Consider the following 23214-nt stretch of genomic DNA (forward strand, 5'->3'; position numbering starts at 1 on the left):
CAGAGCATACGTGAAATTAAAACCAAATGATATAAAATATATCAATTAAAATATCTGCACTATGTGGCAGCATGGGAAGATGAAAATATTTTTGAAATAGAAATACTTTTTAATATCAAAAGCCAAAGTAAATGGCAGAGCATTTTGCATTAAAATATCTCAAGAAATGTACAGAGTACTCTCTCAGGATCCATACTTTTATTTTAGGTAAAATTCTAATAGTTAATAAGAATTTGCATTGGAGAGCAAACACATGATGTAGAAAGAAAGTCAAAAGGTAGGTCACTGGGGGCACTTGGCTGGCTCAGTCAGTAGGGCATGCAACTCCAGATCTCAGGGTTATGAGTTTGAGCCCCACATTGCGCACGGTGCCACTTAGCAAACAAAAAACCCCCAACCAAACAAACAAAAAATGGCAGGCCACTGAAGTGATATGTTGTCCAGTAGGAAAGACTAACATGGGGAGTTTTTCAATGTTATACATTATTAGGCCTATAAATGCAGTATTTAAGAAGGGGAAGTCCAGATTAAATCTGTTGGAATGAAGAGGGAAGGAAAGCATTTAAGGGGGCAGGGACTGAGACGGTAATGGGTAGGCTTTCATGAAAATTTTCTACAAGGGGAGATAGATATTTGGTCTTGAAATATAAGATGTTCCAGATAGAACAGTAGAGGAAGGAGAGCATTTCAAAGGAGAAGGAATGGGATGGGTAAAAACTAGAGTCTTGGTATGTGAGAGAACTCCACACTGTAGAATTTAGAGAGGTGGAAAGAGATAAGATATTAATTAGAACTCTCAGTTTGCAAGAACCTAGAATTCACCCTCTGGCACAATTACCTAAATATGTGATCCTTTCCCCTCGAGGGCTTCAGTGAGATACCTCAGCACCCAGTGGATAGGAATCAAGGGCCTGAGGGAGTAGACAGTTGTGGAAACACCCTACCTTGATGCCTGGAGACACAGACAGGAATAACCCATTGCAACTACTGTCTGTTGCTCTTAAGGTCTGTGTGCTTCTTCCCAGAGACTGGCTAAGGCCACATGTACAACATGGGAGAAGAAATGCAGCCACATCCCCGCTACAAGTGCCTTTTAAAAATAACGCCATCTCTTTTAATATGTGTGTCTTCTTAGAATTTAGAATTAGGTCCTTTTATACATCGAAAAGTTGCAATTGAATGTATACAAGGACCCATAGTTTCTGTCCTGGGTAAAAACAATACAAGGAGTTAGGACAAGGAGTTAGGATTCTGTTGACATACCCGATGTACTATCCCAAACACATGTGCTCATGCACACACAGATTTGTGTACATTCCCCCACACACAATGCCCCCCCCCCCATATACCAGGCTTTTCTCGACATAGCTGCAAACTGAACAACACCCTTGTGTTGTCTACTACTAACTGCAATTCTAACTGGCATTTTTGGTGCTCCGGTCATTTCAGGCATTCTAAAGAATCCCACCTTTCGTCAGTGGGACTAGAAATAGTAAGGATAATATTTGAGAAATACTTGGGATCATATTTGATATGGATCAACCAGCAACAAAACGCTGTTTTCTATGTCTTTGGGTCCCATATTTCTACCTCATATGATAAAGCAAATATCAGGCTATGACAACGTCTATGAGGAGGAGGCAGCCTCAAGTATGAGAGACTCTACAACAGACAGGAGATCTCCATTTCCACCAGCGCTGTTGGCGTTCGTCTGTTTAGAAACAACTGCCATAGGCTATAGTTCACCGCTGGATAATTTACCTTTGTGAGTCACGCACCAAATGTGCAGTTGAGAAAGGTCACTCCGGTAATACTATAAAGAATATACTTAGTGATGAACTGAGTATATTCAAATGTCTGTCAAGCTTACTTATCATTAATTACACCCCCTGCTGTGACTTATTACTTAACAGATCTGACCTGAAAAACTGTGATGCTTTTTGTTGTTATTAACTTTCTGGAAGAATTAACTCTATGCAAATTTAAGGGAAATGGTGAAAGCAAAATTGTCATTCATGAATTCGTGGAGGGAATCCTTGGAGACTGTCCTTCTCCCAACTTTAAAACAGCTCTCAGGGGCACCTGGGTGGCTCAGTTGTTAAGCGTCTGCCTTCGGCTCAGATCATGGTCCCAGGGCCCTGGGATCCAGCCCCACATCGGGCTCCCTGCTCAGCAGGAAGCCTGCTTCTCCCTCTCCTACTCCTCCTACTTGTGATCCCTCTCTCGCTGCGTCTCTGTCAAATAAATAAAATCTTAAAAATAAATTTAAAACAGCTCTCAGTGGGATTTTTAAAAGTTTTATTTATTTATTTATTTATTTATTTATTTATTTATTTATTTATTTATTTGAATCGGGGCAGGGAGAGAATCTGAAGCAGACTGCACAGCACAGAGCCCAACGTGGGGCTTGATCTGCAAGATCAGGACCTCTCAGCAGGATTTAAGAAAAGGCTCCTAGTCTGAGCAGAACTAGCCTTTGTCAAATCCAACTTTCTGCTTAGCCCACACCCAGGTGGGCCCTCAGAATTACTCAGGAATCCCATCATATTTCCCTAAAGAAACAACCCCCCACTCTCTCAGATGACAATTTTATACCTCTTCCCGGCTGGAATTTCCAAGACCTCTCCCTTAACTTTTCATTTTCAACGGACTGTCCTCTTTTTATTTAATTGGAAAAATAGAAGCAATTAGAAAACATCATCAACCCCCAATCAAATCTACCTCCCTTGCTGCTTAAAGCCCATAGACTCCGCCTCCTCGTGTATCAGATGAATTATTCCTGCACTTTTCCAAGTGCAACCCTCCATTAGTATATCAAATCCCATCTTTCCTTCCCTTCTGAAGGGGTTTGTACCTCTAGTTAACAATCTCTAATGACTTAGCAATTTCCCCTTCTCTACAAGGTCAGTCCCATTGGCTGAAATATCTCTTAAAAGAAATTTTCTGACATTAACCTTCCCTTTTACCTCCCCTTTAAAGAATATCACCTCATAAAATTTATCTACCCTTGCTGCCTTTACTTTCTCACTTACCATTCTCTTCTTAACTCATCTGGAATCAGAACTTTATTTTAATTCCAGTGTAGTTAACACACCGTGTAATATTAGTCTCAGGTGTATCATTTAGGGATTCAACATTTCCACACAACACGCTGTGGTCATCACAAGTGCCCTCCTCAATCCCCATCACCTATTTAACCCATCCCCCACCCACCTCCTCTCTGGTAACCCTCTGTTTGTTCTCTAAACTTAAGAGCCTATTTCTTGGTTTGTCTCTTTTTAAAAATTTGTTCATTTGTTTTGTTTCTTAAATTCCACATATGAGTGAAATCACATGGTATTTTATTTGCCTTTCTCTGACTTATTTCGCTTAGCATAATACACTCTGGATCCATCCATGTAGGTGCAAATGACAATATTTCATTCTTTCTTAGGGCTGAGTAATATTCCATCATACATATACCACATCTCCTCATCCATTCCTCTATCAAAGGACACTTGGGCTGCTTCCACAACTTGGCTACTGTAAATCATGCTGCAATAAACATAAGGGTACATATATCCCTCTGAATTAGTGTTTTCATATTCTTTGGGTGAACACCCAGTAGTGGGACATGCAGAATTTCAGCCCAACTCTTCCACCAAAAACCCTTTTTAGTCCAAATAAATGACCAACAGTCCAAATCAGTGGTCTTGGGCCCTGCAGACACAGCTGGCATTGCGGGACATGCCCTCCTGTTTCCCCTGCAGACCCTTTCCTGTGTTCTTAGCTGCCTTCTGTTTTGTCTTCCTAACCTCTGCATGTGAGAGTAACTCAGAGCTCAGGATCGGATCATATTTCTCCTCGCCCTCTCTTTAAGTGCTTCTGATATAATCTCACAACTCGAAATAACTTTTTTAAAAAAGATTTATTTGAGAGAGAGAGAGAGAATGGGGGGAAGGGCAGAGGGAGAGATTCTTCAAGCAGACTTCCTGCTGAGCATGGAGGCCAACTTGGGGCTCGATCTCACAATTCATGAGATCATGACCTGAGCCAAAACTAAGAGCCCAATGCTCAACCAACCAAGCCACCCGGGCACCCCTTGAAATAACTTCTATTAACAGATAACTTCTGATTTTAAATTGCCAGCTCACTGATTCCACACCTGCCCCACACACCTCTTCTTCCTATTTTATCCTATAGTAGGCAGAATTCCCTTTTCAATATTGTCACACCATTCCCATGATCCAAATCTTTTAACAGCTTCCCATCAAACAGAGAATAAATTGAATAAAATAGAAGAAAATCCAAACTCCTTATAAAGGCCTACAAGGCTTTCCATGGTCTAATGACTGCCAAACTGTCTGGATTTTCCTAAAATTCTCTCTTGCTTACCATTCTACATTCCTCTTGCCTTCTCTTGAATGCACCAAGCCCAATCAATCCCCATACAGGGACTCCACAGTTGCTTTTCTCCTCACAGTTTATACTGGATTTTATATTTCATGCTTACATTTGGGTTTCTGTTTAAATATCACCTCTTCAGAAATGCTTACCTTGACTACACTAAAAGACAGCTGCCATGCAACATACCCCTGAACTAGCTGCTTTTCTTCACGGTACCTGTTACTATCTGAAAATTTGCTTTGAATTGTCTGCCTTCCCCACTGACAGGGCTCTGAGGGCTGGTGTCTTACTGGTTTTTTAATGTTTCATTCTCAGTGTTTAGGAATGGGTACATAGTAAGTACTTACTCAATACATTTTTTGTTAAATAAACAAGGTAGCTATTTCAGCACTTGTATACACCAAATATATTTTTGATAAGTGATTCTCAGCAACAGATTACTTAATCATCAGTATCTGTCCATAAGGTCTCTGACCCCTAACACTTATTTACTCATTTTAAAACGCTAAGACTCTGAGAAGTTCACTTTATGTATATATGTAATATATATACACATACACACACACACACTTCTCTAAAGACATTTTATAGACATTTCTAATACAGAAAATGTATTTCATATATATTTTTAAAACAAAACTTCCTTTTCTTTAAAGCAAATCCACTTGCACAGCCTAGAAATGGATATTCTTGCCCTATTCTCTATCAATTTTAGGTGTGTGGAGATTATGAGCTGTAGTTAACTGAAAGAAACCAAAATGTTAATTTACGACTAACCTGTATAAACATCTGGATTTTAGATGTGTCTATACACACACACACACACACACACATATATAAATCATGAGAAAACACAGGAAAACAACCTAGGGCATATTCATATGAGCAATATCTACATGCTATATCTATATGCCTAGTGTGATATCTGTATGCCTGATGCAATATTTATACGCTATATCTGTAAGGCAAGGCAATTTATAAAGACATACAATGGATGTTAAAGCATCCTGTAAAAAGAGTGGATAAAAGGACCAAACCTCCCTCAGGTTTGTTCCCACCATCTCTAAATTACTTAGGTTTATGCTCAAATGGCCTCAAAGGTTCACATTTCTTAAGGTAAATTTCTAGCCACAGCCATTTCTTTTCCACATGCTAAAATAATCAGCACAGCAGGAAAACAAACCCAACAAAGGGCAGACAAAAAGGAGGACCAAAGAGAAAACCACAGCTAATCTGACACAGGAGCAAATTCTCCCTTGCCTTAGAACCCTGCCCTCCCTTGTACTATTATTAAAAAATAAATAAATAATTGGAAGGAGAGAAAGGAGAGAAGAAAGAAGACAAGGAGGCAAGAGCAGGAGAGGAAAGAAAGAAGGGAAAGGAGGAAAAAAAGGAACAAAGATTCCTGAGGAAAAAACAATTCTTCCTTCCTGCCTTGACAGGGAAAAAGTCTTTATCAATGCAGAGATTACTAATTTAGACACAAAGGATCACTTCTCCTCAAGAGTATTTGCTCTGAATGAGGTTCTTATTTTCATACTGGCTATGATATTTTAATATTGTATGCCTTAATTTCTTTTAGCAATTGGAGCCTATATATTAAGACTTTTAAAAAAGAACATAGAGATAATTTCCCGTGAGCTCATTCCAAAATTGACAAGTATGAAGAAAAAATAAAATCCTTAATTTTTTTTTATTTTTGGCTATCTTCTTTTAAATATCATCAAGCTGAAATTGCCAAATGTACAGCTGAGATCTCTATGAGAGAGAGAGAGAGAGAAAGAGAGAGAACACAGAAAAGAAGTGGGAGAAGAAAGGAAGCCAGACAAACTTTTGATGGGCTGGTGGGGGAAGACTGATATACAGTATTTTTTTTTTTAATAAGTATAAATTCTTAAGGAGGTTGTGCTATTATTCCCTGCTTGAGGAAATAATAGTAAAGAAGTTTCATTTCTTCAAAATATACGTTATAAATAAAGGGTACTACATGTTGATGGGGGTTTGGCAGTGGTAGAGAAGTGATGGAAACTCAAAGAGCTCAGTGAAGTAAACAGTTAAAGATGATGACAAGCACCTCTCTGGAAGGAGCAGAGCAGCCCACAACCTGGACACAGCAGAACTTGAATGCCAAAGCCAGCCTATCCTAATTCCCTTCCCTAATGGGCATGTTACTGTCACTATATTTTCATTGGTTAAAGGATTAGTGAAATTTTTAAATTTTATTTCATGGATACAAATTTCAAAGAGGATATTATTTACAAAAATGTAAAGCCACCATTAACAATGTTTATAATATGGAATTTTCACATGCACACTGATAGCATGGGATATCTCCTAAACATGAGATCAAAGGAAAAATAGGTAAGTGATAACTATTTTAAAGAACAGAATGAGAATATAATCACAAATTTTAACCACAGATTATCATAAATAAAGGAAGGTTGAAAAGAGAAAGCCAGGAGCAGCATTCCAGGGGAATTTACACTTGTGAAGTTAAGAAAGGGCTTTTACTCCATGGACTGGGAAATAAATAGGGACGGCTATACAAGGGAAATACTGCAGACAGAGGGAGAAGCATACACAGAGATCCCAATGCGGGGAAAGCACCAGAGTGGTAAGAGATTAATAAGTGATAGAAAGAATATGTTAAGATGAGATCAGGTCCAGGCCCTTCATAAACCTCTTAAGCCATGTTAAGATTTTTTTTCTTTAAATCTTTTCAAAGTGCATTGAAGTACTTTGAGGTAAAAGAAACTTAAGAAATGAAGTATTATTGTATAGCACTTACTTGGAGGTTCAAACTGCACATTAGCTAATTAAACATTTCAAGAATTTCAACGATAAAGAAATGTGTTGAACTTGATTCAATTCAGGGTTTTCCAAATATATTTTGAGCACTGAACACTCTTCATGAGACACACATTGATACCCTGCTGAACTTTCCTCCTTGGTGGATCATTTCCCAAGTAGTTATATTGGAACAAAGAACCGTGACAAACCTAGACGCTATTGTTACTTCATGAATTAACTGAAACACCATTTGCTATATCTGGAATAAAAGGAGCTAAAATATGCAAAAAGTATTACTTTGTAGAGATAAGGGGTTTCATTGTTACTCATTTGGACAAACATTTGACAGCCTACTCTGGTAGGTTCTGAGGGATTGTGCCTAAAAATAGGGTTATAAGATGTATAAGACCTATATTCTAATCTGGGAGGCTTTGAAAGCATAAATTCATTCATTTATTTATCCATCCAACAAATTTGTGTCTAAATGAGTCAAGCACTGTTCCAGCCTTGAGGGCTAATGAGAGAAACAAGACAAACATCATCTTTGCGTCATTGAAGCTTACATTCATGCTTGCTATAGAGGAGAAAAGCTAAATAATAATAATAATGCAATCCAGTAACTGATATAATAAAACACATATTCACAAGTAAGAGAGCAAGAGTGAAGGCAGATAATCAAATAAGAGCATTTAACTCAGGGTGGGGGGTAACAAAGACAATCTTGATTTGAGAAATAATTTGGACATGATATAAAGAGGAACTGTAATTGCTAAATGTATATATGTTCCTAGTTTGCATGACACATAAATTTGAGCTCAACAACTTAGTCTGGATGTGGAACAAACCATGGAAGCTTTAAGAAACAAAACTAACTCTTATTATATTCCAGGAACTATGCTAAGAATTGTACATAGAATATTTAAAATTTTCCAACAGCTCTATGAGGTAGGTTCCTTTTTAATCACCACTTTAGAGATGGATGTGGACACTAGAAAATTTAAAATTATGTATGTGGCTTTCATTATGTTTCTTTTGGGCAGTATTATTCTATGGGTGCCTCAGCAGGACTGTTGAGTTCCTATTTTGCATTCTTATTTAATGTACGCCTACCCTATAACTTCCCACTGCGCCTGCCAGCCAGCAGCCTGGCAGCAGAGACGGCACCCTTACTGCTTCTCTCACCACCCCTATGGCCTGAAAGTGTTTGCTCTGTTTATCCGCTTCATTTTATCACTAAGCTCCCTGAATTCTCTTCTTGTACAGGAGATGTCAGATATTTTACTTCTGGAAAGGGCTGGGAAAAGATAGAGAGATAGACTATTTCTGATAGCCTTTCAACTGTAACCACACAAGCTGGTAGATGAGCTCATGGCAGAAGCAAGAAGGACAAACTGTAGGTCAAGCAAAGCCCATGATAGCTTATTATAAGGCAACTCCTAATAACAATACTTTGTCAGAAAGAAAAACATCAGGGGTAAATGCCATTCCAGACTGGGCACCGAACAGCAAGCGTGAAGCTATGATCTCCCTAATTACAACCACTGCCACATCAATGGCCACTCAAAACAGAAAGACCAGAGGACTGTAAGAATGAAGTAGGCCCTTCCTGCCTGAATTAGCCTAGATACTATCACCAAAAACAGCTTAGCCAGTATAGTAAAAAAACAAAAACAAGAACAAAAAGAAAAAAAACAAACCCAATTATTGGGGAAGAGTAAATAATCTGATGGACAATCAATGTTCTCAGACTAAAAAGCAGAACAGAGCACCATAAAATATTGTCCTAAGAAATATAAAAGATGGCCCTTGATTTAAAAGTTAATTCAATACTGTTTAATACAATGTCTTTTGGACCTGAAAATTTAAAAATAATAGTACATAGAGAGAAGTTTTGCTTATCCCACAACAAAAGGGAACAAAGCAATCCACGCAAACAAAGTTTTCACCCTAATCCTCATCAAAAAAATTGACAGGTAACTTTTACCTAATCCTTAAAACAACAATTGAAATTTTAACCTTTTTAACAGAAATACTTTGAAGCTACATTTTCCCTTCTCCTGCTATCTTAAAAGAAAATTTTCAAACATGACAAAGTTTTTTTTAATGACTCCTGTTCATTATGATTATTCTACACTGCAGTTTAATGATGCTCAGAGAGACCACTGGAGTGTGGAACTGTCTGCTCCGAAGAAGTGGCCTGAGAGTGAGTGCTGTGCTTTCCATTCTGCTTTCTGACCTTGATGGGTTCTCTCTCTCTTTCTCTCTCTCTCCCCTTGCTCTTGGCTGTGACTTCTCAACACCACTACATGTTGATCATCATCAGTCATTTCCCACAAATGTTCCTAATTTTGTGCTTCTACCAAAAAACAAAAACAAAAAACAAAAAAAACCCCCAGCTTAACATGCTTTTGAAATATAGTGTGAGACCATGTGAACAAAGATCCACAGTGATTACAGCACACATTTTGGCTCATGAAAATAAAATGCTGTTACTTGTCCTCATGCCTCTAATCATTTTTCAGAGGATGAGGCTGGCTGGTTACTCTGCCCACGAGAAAATTATGACAATGGTGTGGCAATGATGGTGACAATGCAATTATCACGACTGCAAGTCAGACACCGGGATAAATGTATCACTAAATCTTCACAATCGTAGGAGTGAGGTACAATTAGCATTTTTTTTACAGAGGGGGAAATCAAATTTTAGAAAGATTCCTTAATCTGGCTGTATTTACATGCTAATCAGTGGTGGAACTAGTATTTGACACCAGGCTAATACCCACAGCCCAGGCCCCCACCCATTCTCTATATTACCTCCAAAGGTCAATAACCACATTTACTTTTTTTTTTTTTTTAAGAAACCACAACTTAGATGCAAGGTCTTAAAAGAAACAAAGGTTACTGCATTTTAACTATGTAGATTTCTTCAATAAATGTACGTTTTGTTTTGTTGAGACTGTCTTAAAAGGCTCTTATTATTTTGTTGATGCTTCTGCTGCTGAAAATCAAGGAGATGTTAACATAATTCTGAGTGATAATAACATACCATCAGTTTAAGTTTATAAAATTCTCATTGCTAATCCAAAAAAAAGAATTACAATGTTGTGTTTAATCTATAAAATATCATTGTCCTTATCATATTTGACTCACTGTGTAATGTATTGCTTAATTTTGGAAGTTTGGTAGAATCTGATATTGTCACAACCCAGGGCACATCTTAGGGTACAGAGATAGCCCCAGCGTCCCGGGGATGACACCCATTTCAAATGTGTACTTCTTTGGTCTGTGGCAATTTCAAAATTTTAAATTAATTGCTGTTAGTTTGCAACCTCAGGAGCTTCCTAGGTATGATCTGAAACCGGAATACATGAGGGGCAGGGAGAGAACAAGAAAGAGGCAGGCCACTCCAGATTGGGAGGTGACAGTTTTAATAAGCAAGGGAATTGCAATATGAGGTTGTCTTGGGTGGTTACAAGATGAGTAGATCTCTATACCTGCCCACCAGAATCTTGGAAGTTTGTAGAGGGGCCTTCACTGTGTTCAGGTACATATACTGCCCAGGTAGTCTCAGCACCACCTCACTATCTCAAGGCTTTGTCCACGGAACAGCTCCCACTATGGAAATGGTAGGCAGAGTGTACGTTCCAAGGACAGGAGAGGGGGTGAGGAGCCTGAGTCCAGCTTTGCAGGTCAATCCATGGATACGACCTCTTGCTTACCTCTTCCAACAACTGGAGACATTTAGAAATGGAGAGATTTCAAATAAAGTGTGGGCTTCAGACTTGTCTTATAGAACTGCAAGATGTAGCTACATAGGCCACCTTCTCACGTGGAAACGGGCAGGAGCTGGGAGTAGCAGCCCCTTCGGACTGAGCCTGTTTGCGCCAGGGGCCAACAGCGCCACCTGGCCTGCTTCCCTCACTTACCTGCACGGTTCATGAGCGGGGCCCTGCTTATCTTCCTCAGTAAAAATCTGAAAGTACAACTCCAAACTTTCCTTTATACTCTATATTCTAGTTTAGCATGCATTTTCAATTATTATTTAAAGTAGTCTGAACAACTGCCCTATGGCACATAAATAATATCATTATGAGTTCTTTATACATGAAACATTTTCAAGTGTTAAGCTACTTGGTTCATGATCCAAGTCACCTAATTCCAAAACCACTTACTTTCTACTATTATACCAAATCTTTACCCTCTTAATTATAACTGTATTAATTACATAAGTATTTTGGCTGGTGTATCTTTTGTAGCTTCTTTCACCAATTTCAGTTGGAAAGAACCGGCAACCCTAGCAAATCAATACGGTGCAGCGTCACCACCATGGAAAGCAACTTGGGTAGTGAAAAGCTTACACAACAGAGAAAACTTGAGACTGCTTTACTTTAAATAAAATATATTCTATAAAAAACACTGAATTATTAACTTCACTTCCATATTTAATATACAAACAACACATATGACATGAAAATTAAAAACAAACAATATCTATTTAGAATGTCACACAGTGGTATAAGTACAATGGAGAAAAATTAGACAAGAATAGGAGAAAGGGAACGGTGGGGGGACTAGAGGAGTCGTTTTATATCAAGTAGTCACAGAAGGAAGTTCAATAATGCCTCCAAATTGAATGTCCCTTAACAACGGTGACCACTGAAATCATCATGATCATTACTCCATGAAGACCCGATGAGCGCACCTGGACAGCTAGTTGGCCCCATTTGCTACCCTTAACACAGCCAAGAACAGAGCTCAAGTTTTAGAAAAGTTGGCTATTATGCTGTTTTGTTTCCTGAAGCGCTGAGAGAAAATGTTAACTATAACTGCTTCTGAGTTTTACTGACGCTTTCAGGAGACAGAATTTTGAAAGGCTACACAGGCAAAGGTCTAATCTTTGGAAGATATATTAACCTGGAAGGAGACAATGAAATAAATCCTGAGGCTGAGGGCTTCTTACTAATAATGAAAGAAAAAGAAGACAGACTGAAGGCCTGAGGTAAAACCAAACAGGGATATCTCACACATCACAAAATGTGGAAGGGAAATTCAAGAATTAAAGAAAAATAGCCCTGATCACTAATCTATAAGAATAGGGGAAAAGCTTTCAAAAATGAATCATCTTACATTACTTATAAATGTGTCCCTCCAAAATTAAGAGATACCCACATTTTCTGAAAATAATGGGCTCAGTAGAACATGGATTATTTATCTGCAGCTTAATGCTGAGGAAATCATTTGGCTAGGAAACTATGAAATATCACTTTATAACTTCAAAACTGCTAGTACGTACCCTAGAAAACAGACATGCTTAAATAAGTTGTTTTGTTACCCACAGACAGAAAAGATTTTTTTTTCCACTTTTTACCTGCTTGCTTAATTAACAAAACCAGATATTGTTATAGACTCCACGTCGCTTCCAAACTTATGAATAATCATTGAATAGGGACTTTCGGACCATTCTCACTAACACAGACCACTGCCTTAAGATTAAGCAGCAGCTTTTAGAGGGAAAGCACAGCATTTTCAAATTTAAGGCAAATTACCGAGTAGAACTGTCCTACTTTAGAGTGGGTTTGGATTTGAGAATGAATGTTACATGTGAATAAGACCTAAATACTCAAGATATTTCCACTATATCCCTGTGCACCTAAATTTTAGACTTGAGGGGAATAAACGGGGCAGATAATACCTGGAACAAAGTTCATACAAAGACAGTAAATCCTCACCCCTGTGCACACTCTGCATGAACAGAAACCTTTCTGCGAGGCTGAGTAAGCTCATAAACCCTGTGGAAGAAGTTATAGTTCTACTATTCACACTCAAATCCGGACAGATTAGATTGATACAGCAACTGTCTTAATCTCTTTTACAAAAGAGAATTAGTCTGCCTGAATTTTGAATCTAACTCTACTTTTTTTGAAATAGTAGATTTAACCATTTTCCTTAATCAAGCTGAAAGAAGGTTCTGGCTTATACAACAAAGAAATACTAAAAGGAAAAGAAAAAAAATATTATGAAAGAAGAAAACAATTTAAGACTTTTTATGGGAGGGATATCCAGCTTTCACCGAAGCTATTAACAATCTTTCTGTGAGATTTTAATATTCTTAATGAAGAATAGGTTATTACTTGTTTGTTTTTAATTGTCTGTCTTTGGAATAGTTAGCCGTTAGCTAAATCTATGTCCAAAATTGTCTTTTAATCATCCATCATTTGCTCTATAAAAATCATCTTTTTACTTTTTGTAAATTTATAAGGCAAATAGGGCAGATATTTGTCTGTCTAAAATGATGATGTATTCCCTCAATTAAAAAACATGAAATATTTGGAAATCTATCCAAAGAAATTAAAAACATATATTTTATTTTAGGGTTTGTGCTACATTTAAGTATATTGAAAATATCAGCTCTCTGAAGACATGACACTTGGTAGATGTTTAATGTTTGTTAAATCAATGGAATAAATTATTCAGAAAAAGTTTATTTTAAAAAAATCTATGATGTTAACCTAAAAATAGTTTATTTTTTAAAAGTCTATGATGTCAAGCTTAATCTACCTAAAAAATGGTCTAATTCAGTGATTTGTAAACTTTTTTGATTGTGTGCTCTATCAGTGTAAACTTTTCAACACATTCTCCCTTATACATATTTATTAATTGTATATATGTAACACATTAGTAATACATTAAGTGAACTGTTAACCCATACACACAGAGAAACTAATTTTAAAGATAAAATAAGCAAGGGTCTAAGGGCGCCTGGGTGGATAGTCAGTTAAGCATCTGCCTTCAGCTCAGGTCATGATCTCAGGGTCCTGGGATAGAGTTCCACATCAGGCTCCCTGCTCAGTGGGGAGTCTGCTTCTCCCTCTCCCTCTGCCATTCCCCCTGCTTGTGCTCTCTCTCTCTCTGTCAAATAAATAAATAAATAAAAATAATCAAGGGTCTGGTTAAAGTTAAAAGTGATTTTAATGCTTGTCCTGGCTGTAACAGCTCACTAAAATATATAGATATAAATGAGAGGATCAATAATGACTATGATTATTAAATTATAAAATTCTTTTTTCAACTCCCTCCATCATCTACCATCTTTGTTGAAATCTGACTTGTATATTTACATTTTCCTTGAAGTTAGTCCAGTTACTTTTGCCAAATAACCACAAGAGGACTCATTTATATTTATAACCAATGGGCTGAAGATATACTAAAACTGAAACAATTTTAAAAGTTTGGTAAAAACTACCTCCAAGATTTATGTGTATGCAAAGAAATTTTTTACGACTGAAATTGTGGCAATAAAATCACAATGACGGAAATTTTCTCTTGGTATTTTCCCCTAATGTTTTCTCCATAGCAAAAATTTCCTTAAAGAAATTTAAGTTAATTTAAAAAATATCACCCGTACCCTGAAGGGAATGACTGTATTTTTCCCCAAACTTCTGACAAGCATATGCGCAGGAGTTAACAAGCATATAGATTTTGTAACACATCCTAGGACACATGAATCTTTAAGTTTTCCAGATAATACCAAACTGTTTTCAAAAGTAGTATTTATGCTATTATCTCTTTGTTATTGTGATCATATCTTTTTTCTTTTTTTTAGAAAGAGAGCATGTGAGAGTGGGGGCGGGGAGGGTGGGGAAGACAGGGAGGGGTAGAAGGTGGAGAGGGAAAGAGAGAATCCTAAGCAGACTCCACACTGAGTGTAGAGCCTAACTGGGGGCTTGATCTCATGACCCTGAGATCATGACCTGATCCTAAATCAAGAGTCAGACCCTTAACCGACTGAACCACCCAGGTCATTTCTATTACAGCAAAAAAGCAAAATTATTTTGCGCAATGATATGTGCTTTTTGGTTTTTTGCTTTTAAGAAACCACAAAAAAAGTACATGACTTTAAAATAGTAATTTTAGAAGTTTCTATTCATGTCCTGGATGCTTAGTTTTTAAACATCTTGCTAATCATGATGGTGCCACACACTCCTTAACTAATATAGCAGTGCAAATAATCCTTAAGATTCATCATTAAGAACTGATTTGGTCATGATAAAATGTCATATAAATATGCTAAAATTTTGTTTAGAATATTAGGAACTGTGTTCAGGAGGGTCATTCCCAGGAATGCAAGACTGGCCTAACATTAAAAAATCAATAAATGGAATTTACTATATTTACTACAATTTACTATATTGACAAACTAAAAAAAGAAAAAAACATATGACATCATAGACTACTTAAGATACAAATATCCACTCTAAACAGGGAAGGCCCCCATGAATTTCCTTCCATATTCTAACTTATGGAAAAGGCCTACCATGATTAAAAACCCAATTATTATGGTATCTGTACTAAGAAGTATTTCATTCCATTCATGATTATGACCTTAAAAACAAACTGGATTTACTTTTGTTTCTAGAAGGAACTCTAGTAACTCAAGATAACAGTAGAGTAACTTCCTACCTAATAGTTTTTTCATCATGAACCCATGCTGATGGAATATAATTATACTACCTTTGTATCCAAACGTAAGGTTCAGGGAGAATATGAGCATTAGCTTTACTATGTTATCTCCTTTGAGGTTCAATATCTTATCTCTGAAAGAAATATTCAACAAAGAAAAGGTACTCATTTGAAGCTTTAGTAATAGTTAAGGCATAATAATTGTTTAAACTCAACAAATCTGCAGTTGTCTTGTTATTTTATCAAGTGCATTTACATAGTGCCAAATATGCAAAACAAATTAAAACTGAGACCTCTAAATTGTATCCATTATTTCTTCACTCTAGAAACTTCAGAAACTTATAGATGACAGATTTGTCAGAAAGTTCTCTTTACCAACTAAAGTAAGGACAACCCAATCTCTGTTATGAACTGTCATTAGTAATTTAGCAGAGCTAGAAGGCAGTTCAGCCGAGTAGACAGAAAATTAAAACATGGGCAGCTCCTGATTGGAAATTTATTCATAGCAGGTAATGAAATAGCGCAGTCAGGATCTCTGGTATTACTCAGAGTGAGAGATTTAATTCTGATAACTTTGATGATGGCACTTGAATCAGAGATTATAAACGGTGACAGGTTGTGACATATAGATAGGATGAAATGAGCATCAGCAACATATCTTACAGAAGCTGATTCTATATAAGATTAATTTTTTCAAACAGTAAATATAACAATTTCAAAAATTATTACAAGTTTTCAAAGAAGAGGCTTAGGCCTTACGTAAACCATGGTACCATTTTTATATATACTTTTCCATGGATAATATTAATCAACAAATCAAAGATAAAGAGTGGAAAAGAACTTATATTTTAAAATGCATAGCTTCTGACTTCATCTGGATAAGGAACAAACCTAAAATTACAGGCAGAGTAGCTACTCTATGGGGAGAGTATTATTGAAGGCTAGGTTTCCATGTGTTCTTTGCATGTTTAATGAGCTTATATTCATTAAATGCATTCATGTACAGAGAATGTTATTTATATTTATTAAGAATAATAATTTTTTATTTTGGATAATGTGTGCCTTTTTTATACTTTCTAATTATCAACAATGACATTATTTTTTTTTCAAAACTTGCTTATTTCAGACAAAACTCTCCACCACAGAAATATGGCTTAAAAAAACGTATTACTCCATAGACAGGTATTTCAATATTTTTTTGAATTTGCGAAATGGCATATTCATTGTGTGTGGTCAAAACTTGTTAGATGTGAGGATTTATTTATTTATTTTTAAAGATTTTATTTCTCTATTTGACAGAAAGAGCACAAGTAGGCAGAGCAGCAGGCAGAGGCAGAGGGAGAGGCAGAAGCAGGCTCCCTGCTGAGCAAGGAGGCGGTGGGGGGGGGGCGCTCAATCCCAGGACCCTGGGATCATGACTGGAGCTGAAGGCAGTTGCTTAACCAACTGAGTCACCCTCCAGGCTTCCCAAGATGTGGGGATTTAAAAACATAGCAGGAAAAGTCTTTAATGCTCCTGCCATTGAAAGAAGGGGTCCATGTCCCCTGTCCTTGAAATTGTAACTGTTTGACCTATAGTTTATAACGGAAATGACGCTGTGTCAGTTTCTTGACCCAGACCATAAGAAATGGAAGCCTGCATGTCTTGTTATTTAGTACGTTCACAGTTGTGAGAAAGCCCAAGCAGGCTGTGAAGTGGGCTCCAAGAAGAAGAGCTGGGGCCCTGTGGCCCACAGCCATGGCTGTCAGTCATGCGAGTGAACCATCTTTAAAGTGGATGCTGAAAGCTCCACTCCTTAACTGAGCCACTCTCACTGATACAACATGAAGAAAGGAAGAGCTGTCCCCCTGAGCTATGCTCAAAATGCAGATCTGGAAGCAAAATAAACAACTGCTACTATCTGAAGTCACTAAATTTTGAGCTGGTTTGTTAAGCAGCAATAAATAACCAAAAAAACAGAATAGGACTTTGAACATGAATTCTGATTATAAAAAATGGCTTTAGCATTGTACCAGAGCCATGTTATTTTACATATGCTATAACTAATCAGAATAGAAGGAAGAAAATATAAAAGAAAAGCCCTTAAGTTTCATCAAGCTAATATAAATTTTGTCAAAAAAGCCTTTAATAAATTGTGCAAAGTATTGAGAAAATAATTCAGAGTCCTAGAATCTTTAGTATTTCATATATTGAGAAATCTAAGTATTAAAAAATTATTTGTTTAAATTTAGTGATTTAAATTTTTTTAATTTGGCTTTGTAGGGTTTTATCTATATTGTACAATGATGTCATAACCACTTAGTATGAACTGATATAGAAACCTAATTCTATTAAATTGGAAAATATAGATATCAAATAGAACAACACAAAATAATAAAATGGATTTTAAATAGAACTATATTTACAAAGGACTAAGCCTATATGACATAATGTAGCCAAAAAATTAGTCATAATAAAAATAACAAGCCAAAACCATGCTATATATTATTTGCTAAAAGCAAGCACTTGAGAAAGATTAATAGATAATTCTATAACAAAAGAAAACAAGTATTAAATAAAATGTTAAATTTTTCTTAACTTCTACAATGAAATGTTTTTTAAAACAATTATGTACAATCCCTTTTCTTTAGAAAAGTGGATAACTTTTAATGTACTATGAGAGCTCGAGGTAGAGAAAAACATACTATAACAAATATTTTAATGAAATAAATAATCATTTGTAACATAAAAATCCACCCACTTAAACTATTTCTTTTTAAAGACATAGTTCTACAGAATAATTGTGTCGTAACACAAAAGTTTAACCATTTAATGTATGTCTTTCCTAAGGCACAGTTCTACAGTATAGAGTCAACTCTTATTCATCTAAATATGAACCAGAGAGTTCAATTAATTGTATCACTTGCCCATAATCTACGTTTACAAGATTTTCTCCAGAGTGGAGTTATATCACAGAATTAGCACAAGTTCAGGCCTTTTAACTTGTTATAAATCCGTAGTAGGAAAAGCAATGTTCAAAAAGGTGACACAAATACAAAATACCTTTACAAAGGGAATTGTATTAGTCCCCAAACTCTGCCTCCTCTTATAATGAAAAACCTGAGAACCAGAATGATTAATCGATTTGTTCCAGAATGAAACTAGGCCTGGAACCCTGCCACCCGCTTCTACCTCTTGTGTCTTTTCTCATAAGTTATGCGGTTTCGTCTGGCGTGAGTGATTCTTATACGGTTATGAGATATAAAACAATGTATAATATTCAGGAAAGAGCAAAGCAAAACAATTTCCTCCACATGAAAGTCAACTAATTTATGTTGAAAAATTAGAAATCTTCATTTTGTCAAAGTACTTGCTAAAGCAATTTTCTACACTGCTCGTTTTCCAGATATGTGTATGTTTATGTATAATGCAACACCCAAAAGAAAATTCATTAAATTTCTTTAAAAAAAATTATAAAAAATTAATTATACATTGATAACTCTGCTACTTTTAATATTCCTGACAGCATGTTTTCATTATATTTTCATTTATAATCAATAATGAATACAAAGGGATGGTATTTTTGACTTTTTGAAATATTTTTGTCATCTTATGGTATTTAATCACCTAAAACACCTTCTATTTAAGTGATAAAAGACGTCAGAAATGGGTTTAACCTTAATTGTTTCAACATTAAGCGTTAGTTTACTTTTACGTAATGTGGTCCTAATAACAGGACTTACCATGTGTAAGTAGAGTTGCTATGCAGAATAAATAAAATATGTAGCTAATATATCTAAGACACTTAGTATCATCCCTGACATATTACATACTAATAAATGTTAGTTGTTATTAAAGTTATATTAATTTAGCTGGGATCAAGAACATGGCAATATTATTAAGATAACAAAATATGAAGTACAATTTTTAAAAATTGCCTACTTAAAACAATGTGCATATTTCTATTAAAAGGAGATTTGCTATAGTTAATTCAGCCTCATAAAGTATTTTTTTAGATATTAAAAAAATATTCACATTAATCCTTTTAATAAAAGGCCATCTAACCAATATATTTTAAATGATATAAGATTGGTAAAACCAAAATTTAACACAACTTACCACAAATACATGTGCTGTTCAAAACAAGGTAAATTCTATAAGTGTGTTAAACATTCCTTATAAAATTTTAAATAATCAAATTAAGAAATTATATACCAGTGAAAGACTATACACACAATGAATTCAGTAATATTCCTTGAAATGTTTTTTAAACAAAGACATTTCCATACGATATGTACCTACCTGGAGTAGGCAAACAATCGACTATCCCAAAGATCATGATTCCCTCTAGGTCCAGAATGAAAATAACAGGAATCTGTCCCATCAAACATATTCAATCCATCTTCTGAATTTTTTGAAGCATGGCTGTGCACCACATCTAAGAGGACTGTAATACCCATTGAGTGAGCTGTGTCAACTAGTTCTTTTAGCTCTTCAGGTGTGCCATAACGGCTAAAGGTAAAGAATAAAGCAAAAACAAAATCATATCATATTTAAAGCAAACAACTAATCATTTATTGTGTATCAATTGTTTTACCAGTACAGTACTAGATACTTTATATATGCAAATTCAATATGATGTAATACTTAGATACAAGTCAAAGTGGCATCATATTTTCTATTAAACAAATTTTACAGGTATTCAATAAAAAATAATAATGTAATTCCAGTTATTAGATGTAGACTTATATCCCAATGAAAATTCACATTTTGAGTAGGTAGGCAGTAAATTTTGTTTCTCCATACTCAGAGTTTCTGATTTCCTTCTCCAGGCCTACCTAGCCTGGAGAGCATTGTCTTCCCTGTTCATATATACTTGGCCATTACTGTGAATGTGTATGCTTAGGGTTGGAGGCTCTTGGAGTATTATTTGAATATCCTTGGTGCCTTGAGTGAGGCCATTCATCCTGCACTTACTTACTCCCAAACTGGAATGCCCCCAGATGCCAGAAGGCCAAGAGAATGTGCCATGTCTGTTACCACCCAAGCAGAAAACATGAATAGCTCATAGGCATGTGTGTTTGTATTAACTGCAGTTCTTTAGTCTGCATGAAATAGAAAACAAATCACTCCTAAGAGGGAAGGCTTTTCTTAACCTACATAAAATCTCAATATTGGCCTTTTCTACAGCAACAACTTTGCTTTTAAATAAAATAATCGCCCAATTAACCTTGTGATTATTTACTGTCTCACTTCCTCACTTGAGGGCAGGGGCTGTGGCCATCTGGTTTCCCATCATACAGAATAGTGCTTAGTATATAGCAGGTCTGCTGGTAGCCAACTCCACTGGGCAGCAAGATCTATCTTTACAAAATGCAAATGTGATCATTTCATCTTTACCTTGCAATCCCATTGTCCTTAGGATGAAGACTGTAGACCTTATCATTACCTACTGCACTGCTTAATTTGGGTCCTTTCAATAACTTTAGATTTATGACACTTTACCCCTTTCTCTCCTTATCGCAGCTGCCTAGCCTTTTTTTTTCCTACTCAATGAACAGCGTGTTCAGAGAATAAATAGCCTAAAAATTCCATTCATTCATTTGTTTTTTGAACAAATACTTATTAAGCTATCTACCATGTGTCATGAAATTTTCTATACTCTGGGATTCAGCAGTGAACAAAATAAATATCACTGCCCTTATGGAATTTACATTCTATTTGGAGGACCACAAATAAGCAAAACATGGTGGATGTCAGATAGCAATAACTTCTCTAAAGAAAAATGAAGCAAAGCCACTGGTAGAAAGGGCAGGTGTGCTATTTTAAACAGGGTTATCAAGTCAAAGTTTCATGAAGAAGGCAATGTTCGAATGGACACCTGAAAGAACAAAGGAGTAAGGGATGTGAATATCTAAAAGATAGAATGTTTAGAAAGGAAGGGCACTGGGGAAAAAAGCATGGAACACTTGAAAGAAAAGCAAATAGGCTAGTGTGGCCAGAGTGGAATGATCAATAAAGAGATGAGCCCAGAGAGTCAGCCAAGACCCAGATCGCACAGGGTCTTATGGACCAATATAAGGCCTTTGACTTTTAATCTGAAAGAGATAAGGAATCATTAGAAAGTTCTGAGCAAGAGAGTGACATGATCTTTTATTTTAAACTGGTTACTCTTGTCACTATGCAGAAAGTAGCCATGTGTATGGAGGGAAAGAAGGCTAGGGAAGGCGTAGAATAAGAGAAAACAGAGTTATCGGTTAAAAGGCTACTGAAATAATCCAGGTTATAAACAATGGCAACCTGGACCAGGGTGGTGGCAGTTGAAGAAGCCAGATTTGGGATACATTTTGAAGTTACAAGGTGGTTAGGTTATATGATAGCTAGATTATAGGAATGGACAGAAAGGGAAGAGTCCAGTACAATGTAAAGTGTATTTAAGACATAAGAGTGGGTGACACTTGATAAGACCCCCAATGTATATGTCATACATATGCAGAAGAGAATGGAACCAAGGGCTGATCCCTGGAGGTCTGATATTTAGTGGTTAAAAAAAGCAAAGGAAATTAAAAAAAAATAAATAAAGAGTAGCAAGAGGAGATAGGAAAAACACAAACAGGAGGATAAAGGTTTTCCTGAAAACCAAGGAAAGAAAAATGTCCTAACAAGGTACAAGTAACTAATTACGCCAAATGCTGCTGACAGTTCAAGTAAGTTAATAGTTGATTAGTGGACTGATCAGTGTGAAGGTCATCAGTACACTTGATAAGAGCAATTTCAATGAAGAGGTAAAGAGCCTACTTGGAATGAGTTCAAGAAAGAAGAGGAATGAAATATTTAGAAATTATAAATAAAGGTGATTTATTCAAGGAGAATGACTATAAAGAGAAACAGGTAAAAGAGTCAGTATCTTTTCTCTATGCCTGGAATGTTATCTCCCTACTCCCACTTTACCCCTCCTCCCAGGTCTCTCTTAATTATGTTCTAGATCTCAGTTCCAACATCAGTTCAGATCTAATCTAAACTGATCAGATCCCTCATTCTAGGCTATTACAGCACTCTGTCATTTTCTTCTTAGTTTTTATCATGGGTAGAAATCAATATGGATGATCATTGGGTTAACATTATATGACACAACAGTGTGAGCTCCATGAGGTGGAGACAATGTTGGACTTATTCAACTTGTAGTCATTTAGGTCAGCATTTCTTCGGTTATAGGACTCTGGTTTCTTTCTGCCCGGAGAGTCACATTCCTTGGATTTAGCCTGGAAAGGACAATCCTTCTGCAGATAGTAGTATGACCTACCAAGAGCCTTCTCGGTCACATTCCTACATGAGTCAATCTCTTTCCAGAAAAGGATACAAGCTCTGGCAGTAATGACTTCCATGAAACATGATTTCCTGACTAAGACTAGGGCCTCCAAATGCATGACAATTTCAGTAGGTTAACTGGATATTCTTTATCAGAAATCATTTCATGAAAAGCAATGTTGATTCATGGCCAATCTCTGAGGCTCGATGGGAAGACAGTCTAGGATCTTAGTTAAAAAAAAAATGCTCAGCTTCTGTTAATTCTGTTAACTGTAAATTAGGTTACAAAAC

At 36.3% G+C, this 23214-nt stretch overlaps 1 protein-coding gene across 1 annotated transcript in view; it reads right to left on the minus strand.

Annotated features, from left to right (window-relative positions):
• Window positions 1-23214, minus strand: part of GBE1 (1,4-alpha-glucan branching enzyme 1) — a 276317-nt gene that overhangs the window by 118611 nt on the left and 134492 nt on the right. The window contains exon 7 of the mRNA XM_034657790.1: window positions 19918-20127. Coding sequence (XP_034513681.1) covers window positions 19918-20127 — 210 coding nt within the window. The remainder of the gene's footprint in view (window positions 1-19917; window positions 20128-23214) is intronic.

This window comes from Ailuropoda melanoleuca, chromosome 1 (assembly GCF_002007445.2).
Source record: "Ailuropoda melanoleuca isolate Jingjing chromosome 1, ASM200744v2, whole genome shotgun sequence".
NCBI classification, from domain to species: Eukaryota; Metazoa; Chordata; class Mammalia; order Carnivora; family Ursidae; genus Ailuropoda; species Ailuropoda melanoleuca.